At 41.6% G+C, this 19,460-nt stretch overlaps 1 protein-coding gene across 1 annotated transcript; it reads right to left on the bottom strand.

Annotated features, from left to right (window-relative positions):
- Positions 1 to 596: 596 nt before the first annotated feature.
- Positions 597 to 12,068, bottom strand: LOC121580117 (oxidoreductase HTATIP2-like). The gene is made up of 6 exons (XM_041895170.2): positions 11,865 to 12,068; positions 7,872 to 8,061; positions 5,609 to 5,716; positions 1,940 to 2,077; positions 1,740 to 1,801; positions 597 to 1,468 (listed from the first exon to the last, which is right to left on the bottom strand). Exons 1-6 carry the CDS (start codon positions 11,978 to 11,980, stop codon positions 1,252 to 1,254), a joined length of 831 nt encoding a protein of 276 aa, XP_041751104.1. The 5' UTR covers positions 11,981 to 12,068; the 3' UTR covers positions 597 to 1,251.
- Between the last annotated feature and the right edge of the window lie 7,392 nt (positions 12,069 to 19,460).

The raw sequence follows: 19,460 nt of genomic DNA, 5'->3' as shown, positions 1-19,460 counted from the left end.
TCAGACTCGAGTCATGAATTTGATGACTTCAGACTCGACTCGACAAAATGTACAAAGACTTGCAACTCGACTTGGACTTTAACATCAATGACTCGTGACTTGACTTGGACTTGCGCCTTATGACTCGAGAAGACTTGCTACGAGGACTTGTAATGACTTGCAAAGGCTTGCTAAGAGGACTTGAAATGACTCGAAACTAAAATGTAGGACTTTGGACTCGACTTGAGACTTGATGGCTTTGACTTTTGACTCGACTTGGGACTTGCCTCATCTTTGACTCGACTTGACTCGGGACTCGAGGGCAAAGACTTGAGACTTACTTGTGACTTGCATAACAATGACTTTGTCCCACCTCTGCTAATTACACTCTTATTATGAGTCACATGTGAGGTATATATTACATTTTAGTCATTTAGCAGACGCTCTTATCCAGAGCGACTTACAGTTAGTGAGTGCATACATTTTTCATACTGGCCCCCCGTGGGAATCGAACCCACAACCCTGGCGTTGCAAGCGCCATGCTCTATCAACTGAGCTACAGGAGGCCTGTATAATATACTGTACGGTATATACGCATATCAAGTATTACTGCCTACTACAGATGTACATCTTTTAACGTAACACAGAAGCATAGTCGACTTGAAATGGAAAAATACATAGAATTTACATAACATCACAATTAAAATGTATACAAATCCAAGTCAATAGGAGTATGAACAACATAACCCTTGATTCAATTACATGCTTAGCATTGCTCAGAAAACAAAAGTGATCAAAGACAATAAAATAACTCAGACATATTGCCTTAAAATCCCTCTCCAATGGTTCAGTATAGTGGAAAATAAACTCTTGCTTCAAGTAAGTGCATCATTTTTCAAAGTGGTTAAGGATGTGGTCTTATATAAAATAGCATGAACCTTGTAGGTTGGATGGCAGAGCTTCTACTAACTAAACCGTTTTGAGGAGGTAATGGACCCAGAAGAACCAGTCAAATACATTTCCCTCTTCACCTAATATATTAAACTGATTCTAGCCTCGGTACCAGTCTGTTTCCTCTTCAGCCAACTCCTTCTTGTTGACCACAAAAATAGTCTGCACTCAGAAAAAGCACTTGGGATACAAAGACTTTACAGAGAAGGCAGATTTCAGTATTCATAATGACGTCATAATTTCCCAATCATATCTTATTTGCATTACCCATGAAGAGCTTTAATGGCACTTTTCATGATAAGGAAATATTCCCCTTTGGACTCATTCCCACAGAGTCATTCCCAAGTCATAAATGGCTTTATTCTCCAGGATCTCCACTTTCTCCCCTGCAGGGATCAGTGTGTTGGCCACCATGGCCCTGGTCACTGATTGGATGGGGATGGACATCGCCGTGGGAAACATGGAGGAAATAGGGCCCAGGACCTTCCTGGCAAACCACTCAGCAGGCCGGCTCTCCTGCCTGTCGACCATCAGCACCCTGGGAGGAAAAACAAGAAAGAGAGGAAGAATTCAGTTGTGAGTTGTTACGAGTGAAATAAGTTACAGCTATAAACACAGTATCATAATATCTCAGAGTGTATTTATGCAATGAATGTGAACACTATGTGTTTACATCGTGATCACTGGAGAAATTTGTATATTGCTAATCATGACACTATTTGTTTTGCCATGACTGATAAGGTAATGAACAAGTGAGTCATTTCTGCAAAGGGACATTTTTACACATGACTAATGCAAATTAGACTTACGCAGGGCGATAGATGGAGTATCTCTCGAAGTCCAACGGCTCGATATCTGCCTCCACTTGTCCCTGGAGAGGCAAACATTTGCATTAACCAAACAATATACAGCACTTCATCAAATAGCTTTATGAGAGGCTGAAAGAGGCCTTCATTATGAAAGGATATAAATGAGGTATCTTTACTCAGGTGAACATTTTGTGTATTACCTTCACTTTGAGATAGAGAAAACCACTGATTTTGTCAGCCCCTTTAGAAGACTCTAGGTTGAAGTGTGAGCAGCCTCCTGCCTTGGCGAGCTCCGCTGACTTCAGGACATAGTCATGGTCAACGCGGATGAATCCATCCTACAATGACAGAAAAATAAGAGAAAATATGTGTACATTAATCTACCTTTGACCACAACATCAAATCAAATTTTATTTGTCACATGCGCCGAATACAACAGGTGTAGACCTTACAGTGAAATGCTCACTTACAAGCCCTTAACCAACAATGCAGTTAAGAAAAATAAGTGTTACGTAAAAAAATGGATAAGTAAAAAATAAAAATAACTAATAATTAAAGAGCAGCAGCGGGGACACAGGTTAGTCGAGGTAATTGAGGTAATATGTACATGTAGGTAGAGTTTAAGTGACTATGCATAGATAACAAACAGAGAGTAGCAGCAGCGTAAAAGAGGGGGTGGGGGGGGGGGAACAATGCAAATAGTCCGGGAAGCCATTTGATTAGCTGTTCAGGAGTCTTATGGCTTGGGGGTAGAAGCTGTTAAGAAGCGTTTTGAACCTAGATTTGGCGCTCCGGTACCGCTTGCCGTGCGGTAGCAGAGAGAACAGTCTATGACTAGGGTGGCTGGAGTCTTTGACAATTTTTAGGGCCTTCCTCTGACAACGCCTGGTATAGAGGTCCTGGATGGCAGGAAGCTTGGCCCCAGTGATGTACTAGGCCGTACGCACTACCCTCTGTAGTGCCCTGCGGTCGGAGGCCGAGCAGTTGCCATACCAGACAGTGATGCAACCAGTCAGGAACTTTTTGAGGATCTGAGGACCCATGCCAAATCTTTTCAGTCTCCTTAGTGGGAATAGGCTCTGTCGTGCCCTCTTCATGACTGTCTTGGTGTGTTTGGACCATGATAGTTTGTTGGTGATGTGGACACCAAGGAACTTGAAGCTCTCAACCTGCTCCACTACAACCCCGTCGATGAGAATGGGGGCGTGCTCGGTCCTCTTCTTTTTCCTGTAGTCCACAATCATCATCTTTGACTGATCCAAGCAGGTTGTGTATGGTGGGTCGTTCAATGTCATTTCAGCAAGCCATGACACCCACCATCTCAGATTGTTCTGAAATAGTTTCTGTAGTTAGAAGTCGCTCTTGATAAGAGCATCTGCTAAATGACTAAAATGTAAAAATGTAGAATTTCTGCATCATTCTTTTGTTGAAATTTATCTGAGAAATTAAGCTGATTGATTGCACCCAAATTGGCCATTTTAATTTATAGGATTCATGTAACATTCAATTAATACAGCATCTAACATCTGATTTGAACTTTTTTCTAACAATGAGTAAGACATGAGGAATCTAAAGAAATAGTCAAAAGCCACCCACGGACCCCCCACACCCCACCCAACAACGACTATACAGTTTCAGTTCTCTACGTCTGAGAAGTAGTATTGAGCTGTGGTCGGAGTATTGTTTCTTCATTCTATGTAATGTATTCTCAGTCAATTTGGTGGTGTTTCTTTTCTTCCCTGTTCAGAGAAATTAGTCATTGAAATTGTTTATGTCCCATCCTACATCCTGATATTACCAGGTTCTGACCACTGGATGATGCTGTTCCTGCTATTAGGTGATTTAAACCCCCCCCAAAACTCGGTTCTCGGGACCCCAAGGGATTGCACGTCTTGGTTTTTGCCCTAGCACTACACAGCTGATTCAAATAATCAACTAATCATCTTTGATCATTTGAATCAGCTGTGTAGTGTTAGGGCAAAAACCAAAATGTGCACCCCTTGGGGTCCCGAGGACAGAGTTTGGGAAACGCTGGGGTAAGGAAACCGATACCTACATTTGTAATTTGGTCCATGGAAACCAATGCAATTTTGTAATTTGGGTGAACTATCCCTTTAACATTGGGTGTCATGGCTTGTACATCTGCATTGCTTTCTGTTTGGGGTTTTAGGCTGGGTTTCTGTATAGCACTTTGTGACATCTGCTGATGTAAAAAGGGCTTCATAATTACATTTGATTGATTGATTGATTGATTGATTGATGGGGGGGGGTCTTAACTTTTTTCACCTAATAGCAGGAACAGCACCATCTCGTGGTCAGAACCTGGTAATATCAGGATATAGGATTGGACTAAACCTAACAACTTCAATGAATAATTTATCTGAGCAGGGGGAAAAAAAACATCACCAAATTCACTGGGAATACATTACATAGGATGAAGAAACAAACATACTACTAGAAATATATTACTTGTCAGACACAGAAAACGGATATTATATACACTACCGTTCAAAAGGTCACTTAGAAATGTCCTTGTTTTCGAAAGAAAAGCAATTTTTTTGTCCATTAAAATAACATAAAATTGATCAGAAATACAGTGTAGACATTGTTAATGTTGTAAATGGCTATTGTAGCTGGAAACGGCTGATTTTTTATAGAATATCTACATAGGCGTACAGAGGCCCATTTTCAGCAACCATCAGTCCTGTGTGCCAATGGCACGTTGTGTTTGCCTAGAAGGTCAGCATCCCGGAGTCGCCTCTTCACTGTTGACGTTGAGACTGGTGTTTTGCAGGTACTATTTAATGAAGCTGCCAGTTGAGGACCTGTGAGGCGTCTGTTTCTCAAACTAAATACTAATGTATTTGTCCTCTTGCTCAGTTGTGCACCGGGGCCTCCCACTCCTCTTTCTATTCTGGTTAGAGCCAGTTTGCGCTGTTCTGTGAAGGGAGTAGTACACAGTGTTGTACGAGATCTTCAGTTTCTTGGCAATTTCTCGCATGGAATAGCCTTCATTTCTCAGAACAAGAATAGACTGACGAGTTTCAGAAGAAAGTTATTTGTTTCTGGCCATTTTGAGCCTGTAATCAAACCCACAATTGCTGATGCTCCAAATACTCAACTAGTCTCAAGAAGGCCAGTTTTATTGCTTCTTTAATCAGCACAACAGTTTTCAGCTGTGATAACATAATTGCAAAAGGGTTTTCTAATGATCAATTAGCCTTTTAAAATGATAAACTTGGATTAGCAAACAACGTGCCATTGGAACACAGGACTGATGGTTGCTGATAATGGGCATCTGTACGTCTACGTAGATATTCCATTAAATCAGCCGTTTCCAGCTACAGTAGCCATTTACAACATTAACAATGTCTACACTGTATTTCTGATCAATTTGATGTTATTTTAATGGAGAAAAAAATTGCTTTTCTTTCGAAAACAAGGACATTTCTAAGTGACCCCAAACTTTTGAACGGTAGTGTACTTGTCGTTGGGATGGGATTGGTGTGGGGTGTCCGTGGGTGGCTTTTGACCATTGGATAAATCATTGTTAGAAAAACTTTCATCCAAATCGGATGTTAGGTACTATATTTATTGAATATTATATGAATCCTAGAAATTAAAAATGTCAAATTTGGATGCAATCAATTAGCTGAGATCAAATGATATTTAAACAAAAGAATGTTGCAGGAATGCTAATTTTATCTGTTTCTAAAAACAACAATTATTTCACAAAAATCTGAGATGGTGGGTGTCAATCTTCTTTATTTTCTTATGACCCTGGTGGTACATTCCCTATCATATTCATATGAGTACTCATCCAGTTACAGTATACACAGGGGTCTCTATATCAGTGACCATGAACTCACAGCCCCTGCTTTGGCTTTGGTCGTTCCCAGGCAGCAGTAGCCAACATCATGCCCTTGGAATGCTGCAGCGTAGTCATCCAGTTTCTCAAAGTCCACCACCTCCTGCACCTGAAAGAGGACAGAGAACAATACACAAGGCCAATCTTTAGAATGGAATAATGGATGTAGGCTTCTTGTAGGCTTTGTTGTAGTCTGCACACACATTTAAATGGTATTGAATGTTTAAGTTTATTCAAAGCTCATGGTATGGTGTTGGGTGACGCGACAAACAATGGACGCTATATGAGAATTCTACCAAAAACACAGTAAACAAAACTGTTTTCACTAAATGTCAATAATGTGGTCATCAAAATACATAATAAATCATTTGAAAACATACATGTGGCAGTTGTTACCTATTTCTAAAAATCCCAATACTGTACGTTAAGATATTTACGCAATATGAGCCCAAATGTAAAGCAAGTGCCGTGCAAAGAATGTTCAAATCTGTGGGACAGCCCTTTTTGTGAAAAACGCGAAATCGGTGTGTTCTTATTTGCTCTTTGCGATGGGTATTACTCAACCTATCAGAGTAAGATCGCATTGCCAAGAAGTATGGGAAAGTCCTGAGGGTATTTCACGGTCATCGGACGTATTTTGACTGAAATATAAGGTAAAACATTTTTCCTTCACTTCTGTCATCAGATGTTTTCAGAGACACTAAAAAAATATAGCAGGCTGCAGGTCACAAAGTAGAGCTTCGTAGCTACGTTTTGATGTATGGGTTGTCAGGGATTGGTCCTAGCAGCTGGCAGCTCACTCTGTCTCTTCTGTGCCTAGCCTAATTATTTGCTGCAGTTTATCCTCCCATCACCAGAGTAACTCATTAACACCAAAACTAACATTACAATGTAACCCAACTCAAGGGTAGGCCTACCTTAGAAGTAAGCTATCTTATTAGACTAGTAGCCTTCAGTGTTACAGTTCAGACTTTGTGAGAAGTGTGCGTCTATGTTAGGCTGTGTGTGTCTGTGTTAGGCTGTGTGTGATGTGGTGTGTGTGTGTGTATGTGTTGGTGGGGGTGCTGTGTGAGTGTATGGGGATGCTGAGAAGTGTGTGTCTGCATTAGGCTGTGTGTGTGTGTGTGTGTGTGTGTCTCTTAAGTATCTAATTTGCATAAAGTAGTATAAAAAGTTGTATTCTAATTTCATAAATTGTTACAATCTCCTAGTTTTGCATAAAGCATGAATATTTGTTAATGATATGACCACCCTTCCTTAAATTATTTGGCTGTAATTATGTATAGCATTTTAATTGAAGAATGTGTACTTTTATTTAAATAATCTCTGTTCTACATCAGCCCTAGCCCTTGATCATTAACAAGCATTGCTTGTGGTACGGTTTTGGAAGCATAAGGAGATTGATTATCTTTCATATCGGTGAGAAATTATATAAAAAGGTGAAAGGTGAAATTGATACACCTTTATAGGGTTAGGGTTCCCACACGGCCATATTTCCACCTTACAGCGCTTGTTTACGGAAAACAGATGGAAGACAGAGTGGACTACCTGTGCTAATTAGCTATCTGCGTCTCTGAACCCCTGTGTGTAAACGGAAGACAGACGACACAAACTTGTTGTCACTGACAAATACTGTCGGCTGCAACTGTGTTAAAACCGTGTACAGTAAGTGTGTATTTTGCATTTGTGAAATTATTTGGATGTGATATGAAAGTAGAGGGATTTATATTTGTAGAACTGTACCGCAATTGAGAATCGATTCATGTTTAGATGGAGTATTGGGCTATTTTGGCTTCCAGAGCCAATTCGCCCTTTAAACAGAACATGTAAGGTCCTTGGACTAAGGAGTAACGTTAGGCTTCTTTAGTCCAACATTGGGCTACATCAGCCCTGAAAATGTCACAACAATACTACCGCCCTATCTATAAAACAGGTTATTTGGTGTCATTATTGACTAGGGATGAACATTTACCTTTACGATAACTTGAAAATAAGATCTTAGCAATGGTAAATCCTGTCCTCATGAAATAAAGCGTTCTGTGTTCCTGACAAGCTTATCTATAACACCAGAACCAAAGTTACATTTTTCCCCTAACACCCTAATCATGGGTGTGTGTTACTTTACCAAATAGAGCTGGGACCGGTTTCCCAAAAGCATCTTAAGGCTAAATTCACGATTAACTTAGCCTTAAGATGCCTTTGGGAAACCGGCCCTGCTTGAAAATACAACAATACAATGACAATAAGACAAGTCGCACACCTACCAGGTTCTCATATGCTTCGTCTTCAAATGTGAGCTGCCTCCTTCCGATGAGAGTGATCTTCGAGAAGAGCTTCATCTCCACAATTTCTTTCAGTAACTCCTTGCCTGTCTCGCCAGAGGCACCCAGGATAAAACAACTTTTATTCTTCTGTCTGAAGTCCTCTGACAGTGTTTTCAGGTCGTGTGCCATCCTGAAGGAAAAAAACAAGACAGTGCTTCACCACTGAGGAGAGACCTAATGGTTTGATCGCTATTTTACACAGAAGCAGCATGATACAGCAGTTTTATTGCAACACAGGTGTGTGTCACGCCCTACAACGGTCTCTTGACTACTAGCTAATTTTCCCCTAACTTTGGACACTCTCTAGCGGTTGGAGGACTAAATCACCTCGAGCTCAACATTTAAATGGACAGGAAAATAACGGTATGTTTTGCGACTAAAGACACCCTTCTAGCTAGCTGACCACCGATTTTCAGTGCAATTTATGTAAGTTAAGTTAGGTTTTGAGAGTTTTCAAAAAAGTTATATGTACACATTTTGTGGGACACGCTGCATATTGTAAAAATCGACTGCGCGACAGACCACACACAATTTAATATCCAACTTTTTACCTCTGAAATATAGCTAACGGATTTTCTAATGTTGCTAGCTTAGTTGCTAAATGTTGATAGAACTGCTAAGACTGCAAAAAGGAAATAAATTGTAAGCGTTAGATAATACATATCACGAAAACAGCTGAATGTTGTCAAGCTTTACCGTATAAAAATTGGAGTCCTCTGATGGGGGCGTTTTGCACAATCTGCAAAATGTTATTTGGAACTTTGAACCATGAACTTTTTGACACCTATCACTGTTGGCTATGTTTCATCTTACAACAGCTACATAGAGGCAGTATTTAGTCAAATGTTACAATGTATGCATCAATATTAAACTAATTGGGACACTAATTTTCATTACAGATAACATCAAACAAAAAACGTGGGTACACTTTCATTTATTGTGAAAACTTTCATCACCTTTCAATGCCTTAGCTTTGAAATGTAAATGTTTATACATATTCAGATTGAGTTATCTTTCTAAAATGTGTATAGTATTCCATGTTATTTAGCTACATGTATTTACCACCACAGCATGGAGAAAGTCAAGAGGAAGCAGTGGAGTGAGGAGGACATGTTCCATGCCATGGAGGACTGCGGGGCAGGGATGGCTATCCGCCAGGCTGCCAAGGTTAGGCATCTTTTGTTTTTAGGAGATTACCATGTGTATGTGAATTGTATCTGCTAGTAACAGTTTTCTTTTCTTATCTACCAAGGTGCATGGTGTACCTCGGCAGACCCTGGCGGACAGGCTGAGCGGCCGGGTGACCCATGGTTGTCGCAGTGGACCACCCACATTGCTTGCACCAGAGGATGAAAATGATCTGGTGCAGTACTGTATCTACTGCGCCAGCCATGGGTTCCCCTTCACCAGACAGAGGCTGATGAAATACGCCGACAAAATACGCAGGTATTTTGTGTTCTATGTGTTTATGTATGTAGATTGCTGGACTGACTGTTCTCAATGTGTTCAGGAAGTGGTTTCAGCACTTCATTAAGCATGAAGTGAAAGAGCGCCCTCTCCTTCTCCTCTTCGATGGGCACAAGAGCCACATGGACCCGGAGGTGCTCGCGGCGGCACTAAGGGAAGGGGTTATACTTCTTTGTCTTCCACCACACTGCACCCATGTCCTGCAGCCGCTGGATGTGGCATACTTTGGCCCTTTAAAGGCTAATTTCTCCAAGGTAGCTGGAGACCTTAGCCATTTTGAACACTCCTACATGGTAAACAAATCAGAATTTGCCAGAGTATTCCGCTACCCGTACCAGCGCTGCAAGGACATGCGCTATGTGGTGGAAGGGTTTAAGAAGTGTGGCCTCTTCCCTTTTGACCCTTCAGCCATTGAAGGGTCCCGTTTAATGCCGTCTCGGTCCCTACCGGCTCCCACCACCGCCTCTCCTGGAACCAGCAGCACTGTGCCGTCCATCAGCACCTCCTCCCCAGTGACCACAGGAGGGCCCTCAGCCCCTGCTCCAGTCACATCCCCTGCTCCAGTCCCAGCCCTAGCTCTAGAAGAGCACCTCCTAATAGAGGGGGGACTGATAGCGAAGGACCTGGGGCACATCCTTACTGTCCTGAAGTATCGGCTAGACCGATACAGAAGACTCCCTGTGGTCGCCACATGCCTCACAGGGGAGGAATACACGTGCCAGTGGCAGGAGAGGGGTGAGAAGGAGAGGGCCGAGGCAGAGGAGAAAGAGCGTTGGGCAGCCCTCAGAACACAGAGGGCACAGGAGAGGGCTGCCATGGATGAGACCATTGACGCCATCGCCTCTGCTGGAACCCCTGCAGGGATGTAGCTCAGTTGGTAGAGCATGGCGTTTGCAACGCCAGGGTTGTGGGTTCGTTTCCCATGGGGGGCCAGTATGAAAAAAAATAAAAATGTATGCACTAACTGTAAGTCGCTCTGGATAAGAGCGTCTGCTAAATGACTAAAATGTAAATGTAAATGTAGAACCACTCCGGACAGCTGCATCACCACTGCCAGTGCCTCTCAGTGTGCAACACCTGTAGGAGCCATCGGAGTCCCCAGCTGCAGAAGAAGGCCACGTGCCTACTCTCCCGGCCACACCATCGTCGGTCCCTCAACCCCACCATTACAAACACCAGCTCCTCCAAGCCATCGTCAGCGGTTTTGTCCACCACCACCATGATGCACACCACCCCCCTGTCTGTCACCACCAACACGGCCTCCTCCTCCGTCTCCCCTGGTCACACCACCATAGCAGCCTCGTCTGGTGTCCCTGCCCGCTGCAATTTGAATACAGCCACCTCCACAGGCAAACACATGTTAAATTACAAAAAAATGACTGTTTGTTATCTGTTTTATAAAACAGCAATGTAAAAAAATATATATCTTTACATATCTACAGTCCATAGCACCAGCCCTCAAGTCATCTCCACCTCCTCCAAAGCTTCTGCGGCTTCCTCCAGAGGTATTGATGTAAAAAAGTTGAAAAGGGTTTTTATGAAACATGCTCTGTCTAACACTACTTTTTCTCAAGCTGCAGCACAGAAAAGGACGAGAAAAGCTCCACCGGTCACGTCTGTCACACCACCCATGGCACCACTCTCAGGTACTTCATAATCTGTTTTTCTGGCTCTCAGTTGTATCAATTACTATTGTTGTTGAAGAACTTTAAATTTTGCAAAACCATGTTAATCAATTGTATTATTATTTTATATAAAAAAAGACGCCACCTGCTGTGCTCGCTGCGGGAAGCATGATACGCCTGCAAGCTCCCCTCAGGAGTGTAGATCCAAGGTGCCATGGGTGTGCTGTGACTTCTGCCAGCACTGGTTCCACTGCAGGTGTGTGCAGTGGGATCCAGAGGTAGCGGTGGAGCTGGATTTTTATTGTGATTTTTGTGATAATATAGGGATGGAGGTCGAGATTTAATTGTTTGTGTTCATATGAAATCATTTATTTGTACAAAAAAAATACATGTCTAAAATATGCTAAACCGCTTATCAAAAATGTGATAATAGTATTTCCGCTGAAATGTCAAACATGCTAATTGCTAACCCGTTAACTAACATTTTTACGACACCAATAATTACAAAATATTGATGGCTTGATCACAAGATAACACTGTTGAAGGTAATATATTTCTTAAACGCTGTTGAATATGCCGATTATAAGGGGTTCCACGCTAGCTAACTAGCAAGCTAAATAAAGCAATTAACCTTTCTTGCAAGCCTCCCTCAAAGGCAATCACTCAGCATTACAACTAGCTGTAAAACAGACCAGTAGGCTAATAGCTAGTACCAGTAGCTAGTTACTGTACATGCTAGCATTCCCAAGCCTGATTGCAGACTGACATGGTAAACTGTCAACAATCTGTCAGTGTAGTTCGAATAGCTAGCTAAGCTAGCTGGTTAGCTTCTGCCTCTCACCTGGTGTATATCGTCCGTTCGCTGTTTTCTATATGGTGTAAAACGGCTGCAATGACAGCGACCAGAACGGCGAAGAAGCCAAGAGCTTTTCCCCAGCTGCTTTCCAGTAGTTTCATAACAGATCAGCGAGATAGCTAAACAAATGGATGTGCCCATGGAAACATACATCCGGTTTCTGCTGTCATTGGTGATAGGCATGCGCAGTAGAACAGATTAACATTACCTATCAAGCATTTTCAATCGTTAAGCACTGCCAAATACACTGTCAAAAATATTCTGTGAAGATAATACATTCTGAAAATGTTTTGAATAGTTATTGTTTTATTGAAACACAAATATATCTAATGCCTGTATTCAATATGAAGCCTAGCTTTGACAGTTTTATTTGCTGGTTGCTAAGTAAAAACCATCATCATTGTCATCACCATGATTACTTTGCACTTATCAATAGGCTAGGCAGAGGACAGTAAAGTTACAGGTATTGATACACACGGTCACAGTGGCTATTTGTCAGGAGGTACCAAAGAGCATTTGGTAACACTATATTTCTGTCAGTCTTTGTCATAATGTGGTCAGTGTCTTTAGTTGTCAAAATAAATTTACATGGGATATAAAATGACATCAAACACGGTTTTGTCACAGTATAAACCATGTATTCCCAATCACCTGTTCACATTCAGAAATGAAATAAAAACAAAGTAAGCTGTAGCTTCTGTGTCTGTGTACATGCATTGTCTTATATCCGTTCATCTGTTACCATCCTTTCATAGTTAATTCACAGCTAGTGGTTCAGACCAACTGTTCAGACTCCTCCTTGTCACAAGAGAACGTGTGTCATTGATGACTTCAAGCCACTGTTAGCAAGTTTGATGGCAGACCAACCAAGTCATTTTAATTTCACCCTTCTATGGAGCCACAGACACCCAGGCGAACCACTCATAGTTTTGTCATGAAGCTCAATGTGTTGGTGACTATTTTGGTTTAATTTGCAATTTTGTCAATTGCAGTTTTGGTTGAATTTGTCCCTTGTCATTTGTATAATAGTTTCGGTAACATAGCTTTCACACTGATGCAAGTTGTAAAATTAGATTTAAAAACAGATTTAAAAAACACCTTATGGAACAGCTGGGACTGTGAAGCAACACAAACATAGGCACAGCCACATGCATACACACACACGATAACATATGCACTATACACACACGTACACATGGATTTTGTACTGTAGATATGTGGTAGTGGTGGAGTAGGGGCCTGAGGGCACACTGTGTGTTGTGAAATCTGTGAATGTATTGTAATGTTTTTAAAATTGTATGAACTGCCTTAATTTTGCTGGATCCCAGGAAGAGTAGCTGCTGCCTTTGCAGCAGCTAATGGGGATCCATAATAAATACATATACAAATACACTATATTGATTTCAATGACAAATCAGAGTGGCCTGTACTGATTAAAAGATTAAACAGAAGAAAACAAATAGTCACATAAACCATTGCCACACACACACGTACACACGCACACACACATAAACACAAACAGAATAGTTTTTCAACCTTTAATCAAGTTTGTTTGATAAATATCAAATTACATTTTATTTGTCACATGCGCCGAATACAACAGGTGTAGACCTTACCGTGAAATGCTTACTTACAAGCCCTTAACCAACAATGCAGTTTTAAGAAAATAAGAGTTAAGAAAATATTTACTAAGTAAAAACTAAACAAAATAGCACAATTGGTTAGGAGCCCATAAAACGGCAACCATCCCCTCCGGCTCCATTCCATTTTCATCTATTTCATCCATTTTCCATGGAGTAATATTAAAACAAAAAAAGATTCAGTCCTCCCACGCCCAAGCCTTTCTCTTCTGCTCCTGCTCACTCTCTGATGTCTCTGGTCAGTCTGCCCAGGGTCTCTCTCACTCCCACACTGTAAAAGTGAACCCTGCGCTCCACCTCAATGTGCCAGTCGGCCAGGCAGAGTTGCTCCAGCTCAGGCAGGTGCTGGCTGTGGCAGAGGATCATGGCTTTGTTTCTGAGCTCGTACCGCCAGTACTTCTTGCGCTCCCAGAAACTCGGGCTGTCTGCCTGCACAGGCTGGGGTGGAGTAAACTGTAAATTAATGATAAGTACATTTGAAATAAAATGTATTGATTTAAAAAGAGAACCAGTGTAGATAGTATGGTATGTAGAGGTACTTACTGTGTGAGGAGTGGACCCAGGAAGATACTGATGTTCCTCTGTCATCCATGGTACAGACTGGTTAATAAAAAAATGCAAAAATGACTGCGTTTTCGTCTTTTGAGCTTCTAGTCATGAAATCTATGCAGCCTACTCAATCACTTTTTATAGCTACTGTTTACAGGCCTCCTGGGCCGTATACAGCGTTCCTCACTGAGTTCCCTGAATTCCTATCGGACCTTGTAGTCATGGCAGATAATATTCACATTTTTGGTGACTTCAATATTCACATGGAAAAGTCCACAGACCCACTCCAAAAGGCTTTCGGAGCCATCATCGACTCAGTGGGTTTTGTCCAACATGTCTCCGGACCTACTCATTGCCACAGTCATACCCTGAATCTAGTTTTGTCCGGTGGAATAAATATTGTGGATCTAAATGTTTTTCCTCATAATCTTGGACTATCTGACCACCATCTTATTACGTTTGCAATCGCAACAAAATAATCTGCTCAGACCCCAACCAAGGATCATCAAAAGCTGTGTATAAATTCTCTGACAACCCAAAGATTCCTAGATGCCCTTCCAGACTCCCTCCACTTACCCAAGGACGTCGGAGTCCAAAATTGGTTAACCACCTAACTGAGGATCTAAATTTAACCTTGCGTAAAACCCTAGATGAAGTCGTACCCTTAAAAACAAAAAACATTTGTCACAAGAAATGAGCTCTCTGGTATACAAAAAATACCTGAGCCATGAAGCAAGCTTCCAGAAAATTGAAACGGAAATGGCGCTCCACCAAACTGGAAGTCTTCCGACCAGCTTGGAAAGACAGTACCATGCAATATCGAAGAGCCCTCACTGCTGCTCGATCATCCTAAATAAGAACAATCAAAAAATATATATACTGTCGCAAAGCTAACTAAAAAGCAGCATTCCCCAAGAGAGTATGGCTTTCACTTCAGCATTGATGAATTCATGAACTTCTTCTTCGACGAAAAGATCATGATCATTAGAAAGCAAATTACGGACTCCTATTTGAATCTGCGAATTTCTCCAAAGCTCAGTTGTCCTGAGTCTGCACAGAACTGCCAGGACCTAGGATCAATAGAGACACTCAGGTTATTGAATCCTGTATCTCTTTAAACATTCATGAAAATAGTCATGGTCTCTAAACCTTCAAGCTGCATACTGAACCCTATTCCAACTAAATGACTGAAAGAGCTACTTCCTGTGCTTGGCCCTCCTATGTTGAACATAATAAATGGCTCCCTATCCTCTGGATGTGTACCAAACTCACTAAAAGTGTTAGTAATAAAGCTTCTCTTGAAAAAGCCAAACATTGACCCGGAAAATGTAAAAAACTGTCGACCTATATCGAACCTCCCATTCCTCTCAATAAAAATTGAAAAAGCTGTTGCACAGCAACTCACTGCCTTCCTGAAGAGAAATGATGTATACAAAACGCTTCAGTCTGGTTTTAGACCCCCTCATAGCACTGAGACTGCACCCGTGAAGGTGGTAAATGACCTTTTAATGGTGTCAGACCAAGGCTCTGCATCTGTTCTCGTGCTCCTAGACCTTATTGCTGCTTTTGACACCATCGATCACACATTTATTTTGGATAGATTGGAAACCCACATTGGTCTACACGGACAAGTTCTTGCCTGGTTTAGATCTGATCTGTCGGAAAGATATCAGTTTGTCTCTGTGGATGGTTTGTCCTCTGACAAATCAATTGTACGTTTTGGTATTCCTCTAGGTTCTGTTTAAGGACCACTATTGTTCTCACAATATATTCTACCTCTTGGTTATGTAATTCGGAAACACAATGTCAACTTTCACTGCTATGCAGACAACACACAGCTGTACATTTCGATGAAACATGGTGAAGCCACAAAGATGCCTACCCTGGAAGCCTGTGTTTCAGACATAAGGAAGTGGATGGTGGCAATCTTTTTACTTTTAAACTCAGACAAAACAAAGATGCTAGTTCTAGGTCCCAAGAAATTAAGAGATCTGCTGTTGGATCTGACAATTAATATTGATGGTTGTACAGTCGTCTCAAAGAAAACTGTGAAGGACCTCGGCGTTACTCTGGACCCTGATTTCAGCCTCCAGTATCTATGCTGCAATATTCTATGTATTTTGTATTTTATTAGGATCCCCATTAGCTGTTGCAAAAGCAGCAGCTACTTTTCCTGGGGTCCACACAAAACATGAAACATTACATAAAACAGAACATTAATAGACAAGAACAGCTCAAGGACCGAACTACATACAGTCATGGTCAAAAGTTTTGAGATTGACAGAAGTTTTGGTCTTCACAAAGTTCACTGCTTCAGTGTTATGAGATATTTTTGTCAGATGTTACTATGGTATACTGAAGTATAATTACAAACATTCCATAAATGTCAAAGGCTTTTATTGACAATTACATGAAGTTTATGCAAAGAGTCAATATTTGCAGTGTTGACCCATCTTTTTCAAGACCTCTGCAATCCGCCCTGGCATGCTGTCAATTAACTTCTGGGCCACATCCTGACTGATGGCAGCCCATTCTTGCATAATCAATGCTTGGAGTTTGTCAGAATTTGTGGGTTTTTGTTTGTCCACCCGCCTCTTGAGGATCGACCACAAGTTCTCAATGGGATTAAGGTCTGGGGAGTTTCCTGGCCATGGACCAAAATGTTGATGTTTTGTTCCCCAAGCCACTTAGTAATCACTTTTGCCTTATGGCAAGGTGCTCCATCATGCTGGAAAAGGCATTGGTCGTCACCAAACTGTTCTTGGATTGTTGGGAGAAGTTGCTCTCAGAGGATGTGTTGGTACCATTCTTTATTCATGGCTGTGTTCTTAGGCAAAATTGTAAGTGAGCCCACTCCCTTGGCTGAGAAGCAACCCCACACATGAATGGTCTCAGGATGCTTTACTGTTGGCATGACACAGGACTGATGGTAGCGCTCACCTTGTCTTCTCCGGACAAGGTGTTTTCCGGATGCCCCAAACAATCGGAAAGGGGATTCATCAGAGAAAATGACTTTAACCCAGTCCTCAGCAATCCAATCCCTGTACCTTTTGTAGAATATCAGTCTGTCCCTGATGTTTTTCCTGGAGAGAAGTGGCTTCTTTGCTGCCCTTCTTGACACCAGGCCATCCTCCAAAAGTCTTTGCTTTACTGTGTGTGCAGATGCACTCACACCTGCCTGCTGCCATTCCTGAGCAAGCTCTGCACTGGTGGTGCCCCGATCCCGCAGCTGAACTTTCTTGGGCGCCCTGACGCCTTCTTCACAACAATTGAACCTCTCTCCTTGAAGTTCTTGATGATCCGAAAAATTGTTGATTCAGGTGCAATCTTACTAGCAGCAATATCCTTGCCTGTGAAGCCCTTTTTGTGCAAAGCAATGATGACGGCACGTGTTTCCTTGCAGGTAACCATGGTTAACAGAGGAAGAACAATGATTTCAAGCACCACCCTCCTTTTAAAGCTTCCAGTCTGTTATTCTAACTCAATCAGCATGACAGAGTGATCTCCAGCCTTGTCCTCGTCAACACTCTCACCTGTGTTAACGAGATAATCACTGACATGATGGCAGCTGGTCCTTTTATGGCAGGGCTGAAATGCAGTGGAAATGTTTTTTTGGGATTAAGTTCATTTTCATGGCAAAGAGGGACTTTGCAATTAATTGCAATTCATCTGATCACTCTTCATGACATTCTGGAGTATATGCAAATTGCCATCATCAAAACTGAGGCAGCAGACTTTGTGAAAATTAGTATTTGTGTCATTCTCAAAACTTTTGACACAAATTCTTAAAGGCAGACATTGTCGAAATATCAATACATACACACAAACTATCTAGGTCAAATAGGGGAGAGGTGTTGTGCCGTCAGGTGTTGCTTTATCTGTTTTTTGAAACCAGGTTTGCTGTTTATTTGAGCAATATGAGATGGAACGGAGTTCCATGCAATAATGGCTCTATAAAATACTGTACGCTTTCTTGAATTTGTTCTGGATTTAGGGACTGTGAAAAGATCCCTGGTGGCATGTCTGGTGGGGTAAGTGTGTGTGTCAGAGCTGTGTGTAAGTTGACTATGCAAACAATTTGGGATTTTCAACACATTAATGTTTGTTATAAAAAGAAGAAGTGATGCAGTCAGTCTCTCCTCAAATCTTAGCCAAGAGAGACTGGCATGCATAGTATTTATATCAGCCCTCTGATTACAATGAAGAGCAAGATGTGCCACTCTGTTCTGGGCCAGCTGCAGCTTAACTAGGTCTTTCCTTGCAGCACTCGACCACACGACTGGACAATAATCAAGATAAGACAAAACTAGAGCCTGCAGAACTTGCTTTTTGGAGTGTGGTGTCAAAAAAGCAGAACATCTATTTTTTACGGACAGACCTCTCCCCATCTTTACAACCATTTAATCTATTTGTTTTGACCATGACAGTTTACAATCTAAGGTAATGCCAAGTAATTTAGTCTCCTCAACTTGTTTAACAGCCACACTATTCATTACCAGATTCAGCTGAGGTCTAGAATTTAGGGAATGATTTGTACCAAATACAATGCTCTTAGGTTTAGAGATGTTCAGGACCAGTTTATTACTGGCCAAAACAGACTGCAACTCTTTGTTAAGGGTTTCAGGGACTTCATTAGCTGTGGTTGCTGATGCGTATATGGTTGAATCATCAGCATACATGGACACACATGCTTTGTTTAATGCCAGTGGCAGGTCATTGGGAAAAATAGAAAAGAGTAGAGGTCCTAGAGAGCTGCCCTGCGATACACCACACTTTACATGTTTGACATTAGAGAAGCTTCCATTAAAGAAAACCCTTTGAGTTCTATTAGATAGATAGCTCTGAATCCACAATATGGCAGAGGTTGAAAAGCCATAACACATACGTTTCTTTACAGGTTATGGTCAATAATATCAAAGACTGCACTAAAATCTAACAGTACAGCTCCCACAATCTTCTTTCTATCAATTTCTTTAAACCAATCATCAGTCATTTGTGTCAGTGCAGTACATGTTGAGTGGCCTTCTATATAAGCATGCTGCAAGTGTGTTGTTCATTTGTTTACAGAGAAATAGCATTGTATTTGTTCAAACACCATTTTTTCCAACAGTTTGCTAAGAGCGGGCAGCAAGCTTATAGGTCTGCTGTTAGAACAAGTAAAGGCCGCTTTACCACTCTTGGGTAGCGGAATTACTTTGGCTTCCCTCCAGGCCTGAGGACAAAGACTTTCCTCTAGGCTCAGATTAAAGATATTTACATTTACATTTACGTCATTTAGCAGACGCTCTTATCCAGAGCGACTTACATGAGCAATTAGGGTTAAGTGCCTTGCTTAAGGGCACATCGACAGATTTTTCACCTAGTCGGCTCGGGGATTAGAACCAGCGACCTT

The sequence above is a fragment of the Coregonus clupeaformis genome, unplaced genomic scaffold (assembly GCF_020615455.1).
Source record: "Coregonus clupeaformis isolate EN_2021a unplaced genomic scaffold, ASM2061545v1 scaf0091, whole genome shotgun sequence".
NCBI classification, from domain to species: domain Eukaryota; kingdom Metazoa; phylum Chordata; class Actinopteri; order Salmoniformes; family Salmonidae; genus Coregonus; species Coregonus clupeaformis.
Note: the sequence above shows the minus strand (reverse complement) of the source record. Positions and strands in the feature narration are given on the sequence as shown.